At 30.1% G+C, this 13976-nt stretch overlaps 1 protein-coding gene across 8 annotated transcripts in view; it reads left to right on the top strand.

Annotated features, from left to right (window-relative positions):
• The window catches only part of LOC139519441 (alpha-2-macroglobulin-like), a 99028-nt gene extending 85699 nt beyond the window's left edge, over positions 1–13329 (top strand). For all 8 annotated transcript variants that reach the window (XM_071311541.1, XM_071311539.1, XM_071311538.1 and 5 more), the window contains 8 exons: positions 150–240; positions 1328–1414; positions 2555–2657; positions 3821–3970; positions 6337–6374; positions 6793–6868; positions 10832–10978; positions 12343–13329. In XM_071311541.1, coding sequence (XP_071167642.1) covers positions 150–240; positions 1328–1414; positions 2555–2657; positions 3821–3970; positions 6337–6374; positions 6793–6868; positions 10832–10978; positions 12343–12488 — 838 coding nt within the window. In that variant the 3' untranslated portion in view covers positions 12489–13329. The remainder of the gene's footprint in view (positions 1–149; positions 241–1327; positions 1415–2554; positions 2658–3820; positions 3971–6336; positions 6375–6792; positions 6869–10831; positions 10979–12342) is intronic.
• The last annotated feature ends 647 nt before the right edge of the window (positions 13330–13976 follow it).

The raw sequence follows: 13976 nt of genomic DNA, 5'->3' as shown, positions 1-13976 counted from the left end.
TTTACAGGCCAATGTGGTTTGGTACACATATTTTTTCTGTATTTACATATTTTATTGTTTTTATACTATTTCCAGACACAGGGAGATATGTCTGTATTTATATGTAATAAGATGATGATGTTTGTAACCTTGTTTCATTGTATTTATAGATTTACAGGCCCTGGTGGTGTCAGTAATATGGCTATAGTTGACGTGAAAATGGTTACTGGTTGGGTCCCAGTTAAAGATTCTGTGAAAAAAGTAGGTTCTGTGGTAATGATATAGCCATAATGTTGTTTATATTAAAATTGCCTTTAATCTATATATTTAAAAATTTATTTCACTAATACAAAGATATTGATTATCAAAATACTGTCCAATTCCTCTCAAAATCGTAAATTTAAGTCTTAAAAGATAAAATCACAATAATAAATGCACGCAATAATTTCAGAATTTACAGTTATAAGATAATTCTCTTGTAAGTAAGATATAAATGTCCTCATTCTAGAATCTGTTGATTGACAAGTCCTATTCTGTTAGTGAGTACTACAATCTTCTGAATTTTCACTTCATTTCATGATAAGCAACATCTTTCTGGAGCTGCTTCTGCTGTTCCTGTCATTCTTTGTTGCCACATCTGCAAGATCAAACTCTTTTTATGACAAGAGCTCTGATTGGTTGATATTAATTTTGCCTTCCAACAATAAAATATTGAACTTAATACATTCCATAAAAAGCTCATAAATATTTGTTCTTTCTATATTTAAGTACCAGTACAGTACAACTGTTCAAAATCTTATATTTAACTCGTTTTATTTTTCTCAGTTATAGAATGTTTTATCAAGTAGGATTCTTATGCTTTTAGCCAATTAGAAAACAGAAAGTCACATAATAATTATTTGTATGATATTCTATGTTGTGTGATACAGAGATATCTATTCATGCCAAAAATAGAAGACAAGTCATATATTTTTATGCCCCATTTATGGGCATTATGTTTTCTGGTCTGTGCCATTGTCCATCTGTTCGTTTGTCCCTATCCGTCTGTCCACTTTCAGATTAAAGTTCTGGTTAAAGTTTTTGGTTCGAGGTAGTTTTTGATGAAGATGAAGTCCAATCAACATGAAACTTAGTCTACATGTTTCTTATGATATGATCTTCCTAATATAATCCCAATTAGAGTTTTTACCCCATTTTCGTGTTCCACTGAACATGATAGTGCAAATGGGGCATCCATGTACTTAAGACGGTCCACTTAAGACACATTCTTGTTCATTATATATTATCTATTATCTTATGAAATACTGACACAATTAATAAAGTGTTCTTTGTATTTTTTGCTGTATAGCTTATTGTGGAGAAAAGTGATCCAACTTACATAGGAATAGAGAAATATGAAATAGACGGAAGTTATGTTCACATATACTTTGATCAGGTAATACATATATAAATAAAAACGGATTTTGACAGGATAGGGGTTATGTTGTTTAAGTCATATGACACTTCAAATTTTTTTCCCTGTAATTCATAGACATGTAAATTGTGAAAAGCAAATGATCATAAATCTATCATCTCACTTATTTTTCACTTGCTCCATGATTCTGTATCAATTATTTATCTAGGTCACCATCTAAAATCATCAGCTGAAAAAACCTAAAAAGTTGATACATACTTTCTGTTATATGTTACAGATTATTAGTCCATTAGAAAAAAGAAAAAGAGGACTTTATGTTTATACCCAAATTATATGTGCAAGAATTTGTTCAATATTTTCCTTTACATTATAATCACCAGAAATTTGTTTAATATGATTTTTGGACAGGAACCATATTTAAAACAAGCATTGCGTTCGCTTGTCATGTTCTGGGATTTTTGTTAGATTTTTCGGAATCCTCATGTTTTATCCATTTGAATGCCTTAAAACAATTTGCCCATTTACCCCCATTTTTTTTTTTATAAATCTTTTACATGTATAATAATAAGCCATCTGTAAAATAAAAGTCTTATAAAATTTTATAATTATTTTTTAATAGTTTTTGAGAACTTAAACTTGTTAATGTTAAAGCTATGAAAAGTCAAGAGAGAATATTTCCCTCCCCCCAAAAATTTCAATGGCTAATATTTCCAAAAAAAGCACATTGACCTATATATTTTTTTTTGCTCTTTTGATTCCTTTATAATTAATCCCCTATCAATATAAACAAGTGTTTTGAAAAGTATATTATTTTAAAACTGAGAAGCTAACTCCCTTAAAGAGGAGAATAGGTGAAAAGCTTAGTTTCTAGAGTACCAAGATATATAACTGTTATAACTAAATTTGCCCAAGGTTCTTCTTTTACTGTAGAAAGAAGGAAAATAGTTGTTGAATAAAAATTTACAAATAATTTGGTGATGTTTTTTCTCATTGCTCTCTTAAGATAGAAAATTTCCATAACTTTGAATGTTTTTTTGTTGTTGCTCAATACTTTCAAAGGTACTTAAAAGCAAACTGAGATTAAAACTGTCTTGATCATATTTTTAACTGTATCTCTATATTGATTTAATTAATTTGATTCAATGTGTATTTATTTTTTAGTTGGATGGCACAAGAAAATGTTTCTTGTTAGATGTTGAACAGAATATAAGATTATCAAGTCCTAAACCAGCACAAGTTAAGGTGTATGACTACTATGAAACAGGTTAGTCCATCTGTACACATCAACCCAAAAAAGGGGGGCGACAATTAGATTGACTACTATGAAACAGGTTATATCATCTGTAAACATCAACCCAAAAAAAGGGGGCGACAATTAGATTGACTACTATGAAACAGGTTATATCATCTGTAAACATCAACCCAAAAAAAGGGGGGCGACAATTAGATTGACTACTATGAAACAGGTTATATCATCTGTAAACATCAACCCAAAAAAAGGGGAGACAATTTGTTACTGGAGATATTATTTGTGATGACCCTTTGTCCATTTAATAATTCACCTTTCAAATTGTTTTGATTTGAGATTGACAGAGTGTTAGTAAGACAGATTATCATTTATCCTACAATTGGGTGTCTTACTATACAGATACAGCCCTACAGATATAGCTATGCTAAATCTCTATACTATACAGATTTGTTTATTATTGAAGGCCGTACAGTGACCTATAGTTGTTAATTTCTGTGTCATTTTGGTCTCTTGTGGAGAGTTGTCTCATTGGCAATCATACCACATCTTTTTTATAGACATCCTTTTAAAGCTCTGCCCACTGCCGGACTACGTTTGAGTATTGCTGTTGATGAGTGTTGTATGAACCTGCATGACTTCAGAATGTGTATTGCAGTCAAATGAAGTATTTTTTGACCTTATGCAAACTAAGGATTACTTTTATACGTTCTGTTGTATTCAATCATTTCTTTAGAACCATCAGAATTAAACCAATTTTCCTATAACAGACAATCATAAGTGTCTTTAAATATCAGCTGTATTAGTACTGTATTAAAAATAAAAACACATGTGATATTTTATTCAAATATAATGATCTACAAAATGCACAAAATAAATCTTACAACTAATTTCATCACAACTTGTGTTGAAGTAATCATGACATCAATTTTTTTCCTTGCACAAGTTTTTTTCTTAAAAAAAAATATTTTTTTACTACAAGGTTGTTTGAATACCATGTTGTTATAACAAAAGATCAAATTTCTGGCAAAAATCGAAAAACACACCTAAGCAATATATGGGGGTAAACAAATGAAAATAAATATCCTGATATTTTTTTTTTTTTTTAAATGTGATTTATGAAACAAGCCCTGTTTTCTGACTTCAAAGATTCTACTAAAATATATATATTGTTGTTTTAGATTTTTCCCTCATAGTCAGTTACAACATAAAAACCACATGTGGAACCAAAGAAGAACTGCCATACATAAGTGCTGAAGAGTATTATAATGGTGTACTTGTCGATCTTCCTGTGGATGAAATCGTTCAAGTCAGAGTACCTTTTAGACAAGGTAGGTCGATCGAAGTTGCTCTATATGGTTTACCCTTTGGTTTATGGGCAAGACTTGTTTTTCTTTTCCTCTGTTATTAAAAAAACTAAACCCCTGTTAAATGAATAAATGTATCAAATGTAAAAACATTTCAATTCATAGAAAAACTAGGTTAATATTTATCCAAAGCAATACAGTTGACTCTAATTAATGGCATAATTTGGTTAATTGCATAGCTTTCTTATGCTCAAAACTTTTTCCTATTTATTTCATGCAAAAATATTCAGTAATTTGAATAGCTTGACTAGAGGCCGTTGATTTACCAGTAGAAACAAAATTGCTATCTAGATGTGTTAATAAACTAAAAGTCTGTCTTAAAAAAAAAGAAGTTTTTATTGAAACAGCATAAGGTTAGTACATTCTATCAAATTTGTTTTCTTGCATGCATTTTAACATTTTTATGCCCCATTTATGGGCATTATGTTTTCTGGTCTGTGCCTCCGTCTGTTCATTTGTCTGTTCATATGTCTGTCCCACTTCAGGTTAAAGTTTTGGTTGAGGTAGGTTAAAGTTTTTGGTCGAGGTAGTTTTTGGTGAAGTTGAAGTTCAATCAACTTGAAACTTAGTCCACATGTTCCTTATGATATGATTTTTCATATTTTAATGTCAAATTAGATATTTTATCCCATTTTCACGGTCCACTGAACATAGAAAATGATAGTGCGGATGGGGCATCCGTGTACTTAGGACACATTCTTGTTATTTTTTATTTTCTCTGATGTTGGGTTTAAATTATGTTTACATTTGTTTATTTAGTATTTTAAGAGGGTGTCCATGGAAAAACCAGGCAGTGGATGGCACATGACATATTTTGTTTTCAAATTTTTTTCATTTATTTCATATCACAAATTCATTCTTTCTCACAGTTACATTTTGTTTTTTTTATTAACTGCAACAAATAAAGAGAAAAAAAATACATAGAAAGCACTGAAAATTCATTGAAAATGGGAGATAACTCTTCATTTTATACAAAATTTTGTTGCATTGTTAGTGAACTTTAAAATCATTTTCTGAGCCATCCACTGTTGATTCAAAAATATCTTTGACATATATATCCTTTCTATGATATAAACATTGCATTGGAACCAAAAATTCAGTGGGAAAAAAATTATGTTGTACCACCCATATCATAGGATTTGCCTGATATTTACTTGGACAGCCTCTTAAATGATTCTTTGATGATTTATTTTCCCCACTGTATTCAGGTAAATTTGTTTCCAGTACACATATTCATTATGTATCTGTATGTTGTTAATGGCATACGATACAGTTTTGAATCCATAATGAAATTTTGAAGAAAATTTGCAAATAGGCTATTTTTGTCCTGCTCAAATCAAACATGTAATAAAAAATATACCTTCATGTGCTACTATTTGAGTAAACTGAGATTGAAATTTCAGATATTTGCTAAAAATTCGGATTTGTGGATGTATTTTTCCTTCTGACAGAAATGCATAACTTTTTTGTTTTAAAATATAAACACGAGCTATTTTATGTTAAATTATTCATAATTTCTCTTTTTTATAAGTATCCTATAAATTTATGAATTTTTTGTTTAGAAATAACTAAAACATGTCAAATATTCATCAATGTAGAAAAAAGCGTATTTTTTTGTTGTTTATTTAACAAATTAGAAAAATTGCATAATGTCATTTTAATGAAAATTGGTACAAATAATCTTCATACGTTATCTAACCGAATGTCATTTTAAAAAAGAGGGGTCCATGAACTCGTGCCAAAGTTAAATTAGTTTGAAAGATAAAAATCAGTCGAAAAATGCATCTTTTCCTAATAAGTCACAGTTTGAAGCTGTGAAAATAACATTTTATGTTAGCAGCATCGTTTCCTCCACTGTAACTGTATGGTATGCCCTTAATACCAATACTAGCTTTAATGATGTGAACTTTTCAAATTATATCACAAATTAAGGTTTAACGAAGATGTCAATGTTGAGGAGTGTGGTAGTCTAAAACCAATATTTTCTTAAATTAAAGTTTTGGTTTAATGTAGTTCACCATGAAATCATATTCACATTTGTATGTAACTTTTTTTACGCTTGTTTATTTTACGATTTGAACTTTAAAAAAATGCTAAAGGTTTTGAGTAGTTTCCTAGGCATACATGTTCTTGTTTTCTGTTAGTTTCCAAATACATCTGCAAGTGTTCTGCAGAGTACTTCAAAAAATAATTAAAAATCGTTGGTTCTTTCATTAATGACCAATAACCTTCTTGGCAGATTATAGGAAAATGATTTGAATTGCTGTAGACTAATGAAGGATTTAAAACCCTTCTCCATTTGTTACACTTAAGTTATTTTTATGTTTCAGAGGGAAGTGGAATAGTAAGACCTGCTCCTCGGCAGCAAGTAAGTCACTACAGCCTACAAAAATTCACAATTAAAATATGTACCAATGAATAATTTGTTTTGGGGATTTTTTCAAAGTCTAGATAAAAGGCCATGGAAAAATTTGCACTTGGGAGAAATATATAAAGTCCTTAACCATATAAATCACAAAAAATGGTTTCCAAAAAATTATAATGAATCCACAATATATCATCCTAAATAAGCTCTGTTTTTTTTTTTTAGGGTAGATAGACTATTGAATGTATTTAAGTATACAGTAAATATTAAATTTATATTCCAATGATATTATTATATATGTAAACATACGTTTAGTTTTTTAATAGTTAATTCTATAAAATGAATGCATATTCATAAAACTTATATTGATGCAAAATATTTCGCAATACCATATGGTTAAATGATATGTGTATCTTTACAGACCTGTCCTATATGTTACAAAAGTATGGACACTACAACTAAAATCTTCAAGTCCATGGTTTGTGGATCACAGAAAAGTAAGTTTTTTAGGAACCAATATTTTTGAAGTAATGAGTAAATTGGTAGATTCAATTGTGTTCATGATTGACAATGAAAGTTACGTATGGATAACTTTGTTGATTTGAGTAAAATATGCTGATTCAGTTATACTGTAAATTCAGAAATTATCGTGTGCATTTATTATTGCGATTTTGTCATTTTAAACTTAAATGCGATTTTAATATTTACAATTTTTAGAAAAATCCTGTTTAATTCATGTAAAATATTTAAGGAATGACTGTAACATTTTTTCTGTCTATGAAGAAATAACATAAAAAATATGGACACTGAATTCCATTTTAAACCGTAGAAAACCATGAAAAAACATTGATGACGTCACAGTCACATGAATAAATTATGTCTTTGGGCTGATAACAAAATAATGTCAGCCAATCAGAAGATGCGTTACATTCAAAATTAAATTATTTCAAAATGCGAGTTTAAATTATTGTGTTTACAACTCTGTCGCATTTTTCGCAATAATGAAAACCTCGCAATAATTTCTGAATTTACAGTATTTAGAGTTTTAATGAGATTATTATATACTGATTTAGTGTTTAGAACAAATTGCAGATATGCTTATTTTACATATGATTCATTTAATAGATCACCAGTAGCACAAGTGTAAGCTGTTTCTTTTAGTTTGAGTCAGACCATTTGTAAACTTTATTTTCTACTTTCTGCCTCTGTCATAGGGGAGGGGCATTAAGTTTTACTGTTTTTCATCTGTTGGTTGGTCTGTCGGTCTGTCTGCATGTATGTACATCTCAAAATTGTTTTTCATTCTCTAAATTTAGTTTGCCTTGACCAAATGTTATGAAACATATACAATGCTAATGACCACAAAACACAGATTGTTTGAATTTTGATGGTGTCCTTGAGTTGTGGCCCTTTATAACGTTATATGAGAGAGGGGGCATCATGACACAGTACCAATTTATTTTGATTACCTTTTCTTAATCCGGAAAACTTGAAACCCCTGTAGCAGTCAAACTCAAAATGACTGAATTTTCATCTTCAGTTATAACAGTTTAATGAAAATCTATTAACAATTTTCTAATAATCTTTTTTTTCCAGCAATTGATTACATTTTCTTTCTTTGGTCTCTAGATTTTTCACCAGCAGGTATTAGTACAATACATGTGTGTAACCTTCTTTTGTTATATAAGTTTCAAGTACAAGTATTCTCGGGTTGTGTAACCTTCTTTTGTTATATAAGTTTCAAGTACAAGTATTCTCGGGTTGTGTAACCTTCTTTTGTTATATAAGTTTCAAGTACAAGTATTCTCGGGTTGTGTAACCTTCTTTTGTTATATAAGTTTCAAGTACAAGTATTCTCGGGTTGTGTAACCTTCTTTTGTTATATAAGTTTCAAGTACAAGTATTCTCGGGTTGTGTAACCTTCTTTTGTTATATAAGTTTCAAGTACAAGTATTCTCGGGTTGTGCAACCTTCTTTTGTTATATAAGTTTCAAGTACAAGTATTCTCGGGTTGTGCAACCTTCTTTTGTTATATAAGTTTCAAGTACAAGTATTCTCGGGTTGTGCAACCTTCTTTTGTTATATAAGTTTCAAGTACAAGTATTCTCGGGTTGTGCAACCTTCTTTTGTTATATAAGTTTCAAGTACAAGTATTCTCGGGTTGTGCAACCTTCTTTTGTTATATAAGTTTCAAGTACAAGTATTCTCGGGTTGTGCAACCTTCTTTTGTTATATAAGTTTCAAGTACAAGTATTCTCGGGTTGTGCAACCTTCTTTTGTTATATAAGTTTCAAGTACAAGTATTCTCGGGTTGTGTAACCTTCTTTTGTTATATAAGTTTCAAGTACAAGTATTCTCGGGTTGTGTAACCTTCTTTTGTTATATAAGTTTCAAGTACAAGTATTCTCGGGTTGTGTAACCTTCTTTTGTTATATAAGTTTCAAGTACAAGTATTCTCGGGTTGTGTAACCTTCTTTTGTTATATAAGTTTCAAGTACAAGTATTCTCGGGTTGTGTAACCTTCTTTTGTTATATAAGTTTCAAGTACAAGTATTCTCGGGTTGTGCAACCTTCTTTTGTTATATAAGTTTCAAGTACAAGTATTCTCGGGTTGTGCAACCTTCTTTTGTTATATAAGTTTCAAGTACAAGTATTCTCGGGTTGTGTAACCTTCTTTTGTTATATAAGTTTCAAGTACAAGTATTCTCGGGTTGTGCAACCTTCTTTTGTTATATAAGTTTCAAGTACAAGTATTCTCGGGTTGTGCAACCTTCTTTTGTTATATAAGTTTCAAGTACAAGTATTCTCGGGTTGTGCAACCTTCTTTTGTTATATAAGTTTCAAGTACAAGTATTCTCGGGTTGTGTAACCTTCTTTTGTTATATAAGTTTCAAGTACAAGTATTCTCGGGTTGTGTAACCTTCTTTTGTTATATAAGTTTCAAGTACAAGTATTCTCGGGTTGTGCAACCTTCTTTTGTTATATAAGTTTCAAGTACAAGTATTCTCGGGTTGTGCAACCTTCTTTTGTTATATAAGTTTCAAGTACAAGTATTCTCGGGTTGTGCAACCTTCTTTTGTTATATAAGTTTCAAGTACAAGTATTCTCGGGTTGTGCAACCTTCTTTTGTTATATGGTTTCAAGTACAAGTATTCTCGGGTTGTGCAACCTTCTTTTGTTATATAAGTTTCAAGTACAAGTATTCTCGGGTTGTGCAACCTTCTTTTGTTATATAAGTTTCAAGTACAAGTATTCTCGGGTTGTGTAACCTTCTTTTGTTATATAAGTTTCAAGTACAAGTATTCTCGGGTTGTGTAACCTTCTTTTGTTATATAAGTTTCAAGTACAAGTATTCTCGGGTTGTGCAACCTTCTTTTGTTATATAAGTTTCAAGTACAAGTATTCTCGGGTTGTGCAACCTTCTTTTGTTATATAAGTTTCAAGTACAAGTATTCTCGGGTTGTGCAACCTTCTTTTGTTATATAAGTTTCAAGTACAAGTATTCTCGGGTTGTGCAACCTTCTTTTGTTATATAAGTTTCAAGTACAAGTATTCTCGGGTTGTGTAACCTTCTTTTGTTATATAAGTTTCAAGTACAAGTATTCTCGGGTTGTGCAACCTTCTTTTGTTATATAAGTTTCAAGTACAAGTATTCTCGGGTTGTGCAACCTTCTTTTGTTATATAAGTTTCAAGTACAAGTATTCTCGGGTTGTGCAACCTTCTTTTGTTATATAAGTTTCAAGTACAAGTATTCTCGGGTTGTGCAACCTTCTTTTGTTATATAAGTTTCAAGTACAAGTATTCTCGGGTTGTGCAACCTTCTTTTGTTATATAAGTTTCAAGTACAAGTATTCTCGGGTTGTGCAACCTTCTTTTGTTATATAAGTTTCAAGTACAAGTATTCTCGGGTTGTGTAACCTTCTTTTGTTATATAAGTTTCAAGTACAAGTATTCTCGGGTTGTGCAACCTTCTTTTGTTATATAAGTTTCAAGTACAAGTATTCTCGGGTTGTGGAACCTTCTTTTGTTATATAAGTTTCAAGTACAAGTATTCTCGGGTTGTGTAACCTTCTTTTGTTATATAAGTTTCAAGTACAAGTATTCTCGGGTTGTGTAACCTTCTTTTGTTATATAAGTTTCAAGTACAAGTATTCTCGGGTTGTGTAACCTTCTTTTGTTATATAAGTTTCAAGTACAAGTATTCTCGGGTTGTGCAACCTTCTTTTGTTATATAAGTTTCAAGTACAAGTATTCTCGGGTTGTGTAACCTTCTTTTGTTATATAAGTTTCAAGTACAAGTATTCTCGGGTTGTGCAACCTTCTTTTGTTATATAAGTTTCAAGTACAAGTATTCTCGGGTTGTGCAACCTTCTTTTGTTATATAAGTTTCAAGTACAAGTATTCTCGGGTTGAATTTAAATTACACAAATGTACTAACTATCCGAAACCTTTTTTTTAGTATACAAAGTGCAAACAGGTCGAAGAGGAAAATATTCATTGAAAGTTTTTGCCAATGTCAGAACAAAGAAGAAGGAGGCAGTTAAGAAGTTTGTAAAGAAGTCTTATAACTCAGATTGTACTTGTGACTTACTGAATGGTCAAAAGGGTAAGTACTGGTAGACGGTCAGTTTCCTATGGCCACAATGTCCGGACAAAGGATTGATCAAATATGTCCGTTTGTATTAAACCCTGAACATTTTTAGGTTTATATGTCACACCATCAGATTGAGGGCTTAAAGTTGTTGTGAAAGATATTTAAAAAGAACTTAACTACCCTAAAAAAACAAACTTAACTAACTAACCTAAAAAAAACAACTTAACTAACCTAAAAAAAAACTTAACTAATTAAAAATAAGAACTTAACTAACTAATGTTATCTCCAAGTACCGTTTAGCCAATATTTTGTCATATTAATTGTAAGAGTGGTTGAAAAATCCCCAGAAAAAGATTACTACAATATTGATTTGCATAAAATAGACATGGGAGTTGATTTTGGATTTATAACCTTACCTTTATTAGTCATATACATGGTAAATTTTGATAAACAACTTCAAATTTGTCAAATCAAAATTGTCTCTTTTTAGAATATCCAAAAATGAGAGAAATAGGAATGCTAATTAGGGTTTAACCTTGTTTTCTGTTTGCATAAGCATTTTTTTTAGAAGATAGGAAAGTCTCATGTTATATAAAACAGGACTTATGATCTGATGTTTTTGTCTGACATTTTGAGTTAACCCTAACTATATTTTCTATGTTTCATTAACTTAAGGGTGCTTATTTGAAAAATATGTTAACACATTAGACCTGGCTTAAGTAGTAAAAAGAAGATGTGGTATGACATATTATTCTCTAAATTAAGTCTGTACAAAGTTTTGTTTAAATTTCTATACGCCCTTCAAAATTTTGACAGGACGTATTATGGTATACCAGTGTCCACATGTCACACTGTAACTTGAGAACCACTTAACCAAATGAAACTTAACTTTTTGAGTTACGGGACTTTATATAACTAAAACATGTGGCTCAGTCTCTCAAAAATGATTTATGATTATTGCTTAAAACTTTACAGACGTCTTAGTTATATTGATCGAATGATTTATTTTTTTTGTAATAAAACTTTACACACAAGATGGTGGGTGTATTATGCACTCATGGCACAGCTGTTTATTTGATATTAAAAAAAACCAGTTTCAAGTCTATCAAACAAGTAGTATCCTCTAATTTGTGTTATCTTCTCCTACAATTTTCAGCCCAGATCCCTGTTAAGGATTTTTTCCCCTATTTTGTCCAGGTTTTGGAACTTTTTCATCAAAATTTATGAAGAAGGGTTCAATTTTTTACTTTTTGAGTTTTCTACATTCTTCTTTAATTAGTCACAAATATTGAAACCCTGCAGCCATTTGAGACTTTACCCCACTGCTTTCCATATGATCTTGATATGGTAATAATCATTCTTTTTTCTCTTTTTAGGTAAAGTTTTGGTATTTTCAGAACGAGATCCCTTGGATATTGATGCAAGAACATTAATGATAAATGGCTCTAGCAAAATCGTCAAAGTCAGCAAAGCTTTAGAGAAGGCAGTTTGGCGTCTTGTTAGAAAGAAAAAATGTAGATAAACAATCAGATTCTGCCAGTCAGAACTCTATTTTTATAACTTTTTTAAGAAGAAAATGATATTTTTGTATTTTATGTATATTTTTATAATCATTGTACATTTAGAAATCTATTTTAAAAAGTTTGTCATGTAGCAAATAAAAGGGTTCTATTTCCATCTGTCTTTTTTTTGTCACAAGTACTTATATGAACAGTTACAAGTCTAATTTTTTTTTTATCAATTATTGAATTACTGCATTTTTAAAATCTAACATTTTTTAAAGGGTTGTAAAAATTTTGTATAGGTCTTTTTTTAAATCCCAATTTATATTTTATGATTTTTATTTCCATTTTATATGACTTAAGAAAGAAATTATCCAAGAAGAGTCCAGTTACATATTTCTATTGGAAAATTTATTGATTTATGACCAAAATATTGGAAATGACTTGATATGTGTTATTATGAAAAAATATTGTAAGTACATTTTTCTAGTCTTTTAATATCTAGTCAGATTTAGCATTCTGCACAAATAATACTCAAGTTTTCAGATATTTTTTTGTTGTTGATATTATGCATCTAACAAGAGAAGTTATGTACCACGGCAAATTCTTTTCATTAATTACCAGTGGATACTTAATATAGTTGAGCCACAAAATAAAATGGACAGACATTTCCATATACAATATGGGTACATTCATGAACATAATTTTGGTTTGGTAAAATATACTTTATATGATAAATATGACTACTAAGATCAAATATGTATGATTGTAACTTCATGTTGTCTTTATGTACAATTCTCATGTATATCATTTTACCCAATTGAACAACCAAATGATATTTTCATTAAATAAGTGAATCTCTTCAGTGTTTCTTTTTATATTGTGTGTCTATTGCCTATTCCAAAGTAAACCTATTTGATAAATATACGTTTTTTTTTTCTTTCACAAAATGCCTATTGGATGGCGAAACATAGCCTTAGGTGTTGCTTTTCCTGTGGTGATTGCAGCGTCAACAACTGTCAAGTTTTTTATTATGTCAGTTTGATAGGAAATACTGTGATTTGTGATATATCAATGTATTTATATACAGTTGCATTACAATCATTTAATATCATTTTGATGACTATTTCGAGACCCCCCTCTCTTCACCCTGCCTATGTCATAGTCCAGGAACTTTAAAATTAATTAGCAATTCACAATGTTACGTTTTTTTACTTGTGAAAGATCCATTATATCTCTATACAGTAGCATTACTATTATATAATATAATATTATATCAGTTTGATGACTATTTAGAGACCCCCCTCCCAGTCAGGATCTAATGACTGAATTAATTTCATGGAAGGTTTTAAAAAAAAATATTCATGTGATTTGGAATCTTTGTTGATTCTTAAATCAATAATTTTAAAAGATTTAAGGTAGGATTTTTCAAATTGGTATTACCAGGGGGAAAAAATATGCCTGGTTCAAATAGTTCATGCAGTTGTAGAGAATAAGGTTAAAATATT

Source organism: Mytilus edulis, chromosome 4 (genome assembly GCF_963676685.1).
Source record: "Mytilus edulis chromosome 4, xbMytEdul2.2, whole genome shotgun sequence".
Taxonomy (NCBI): domain Eukaryota; kingdom Metazoa; phylum Mollusca; class Bivalvia; order Mytilida; family Mytilidae; genus Mytilus; species Mytilus edulis.
The sequence above is the reverse complement of the archived record's forward strand: the minus strand, read 5'-3'. Positions and strand labels throughout refer to the sequence as shown.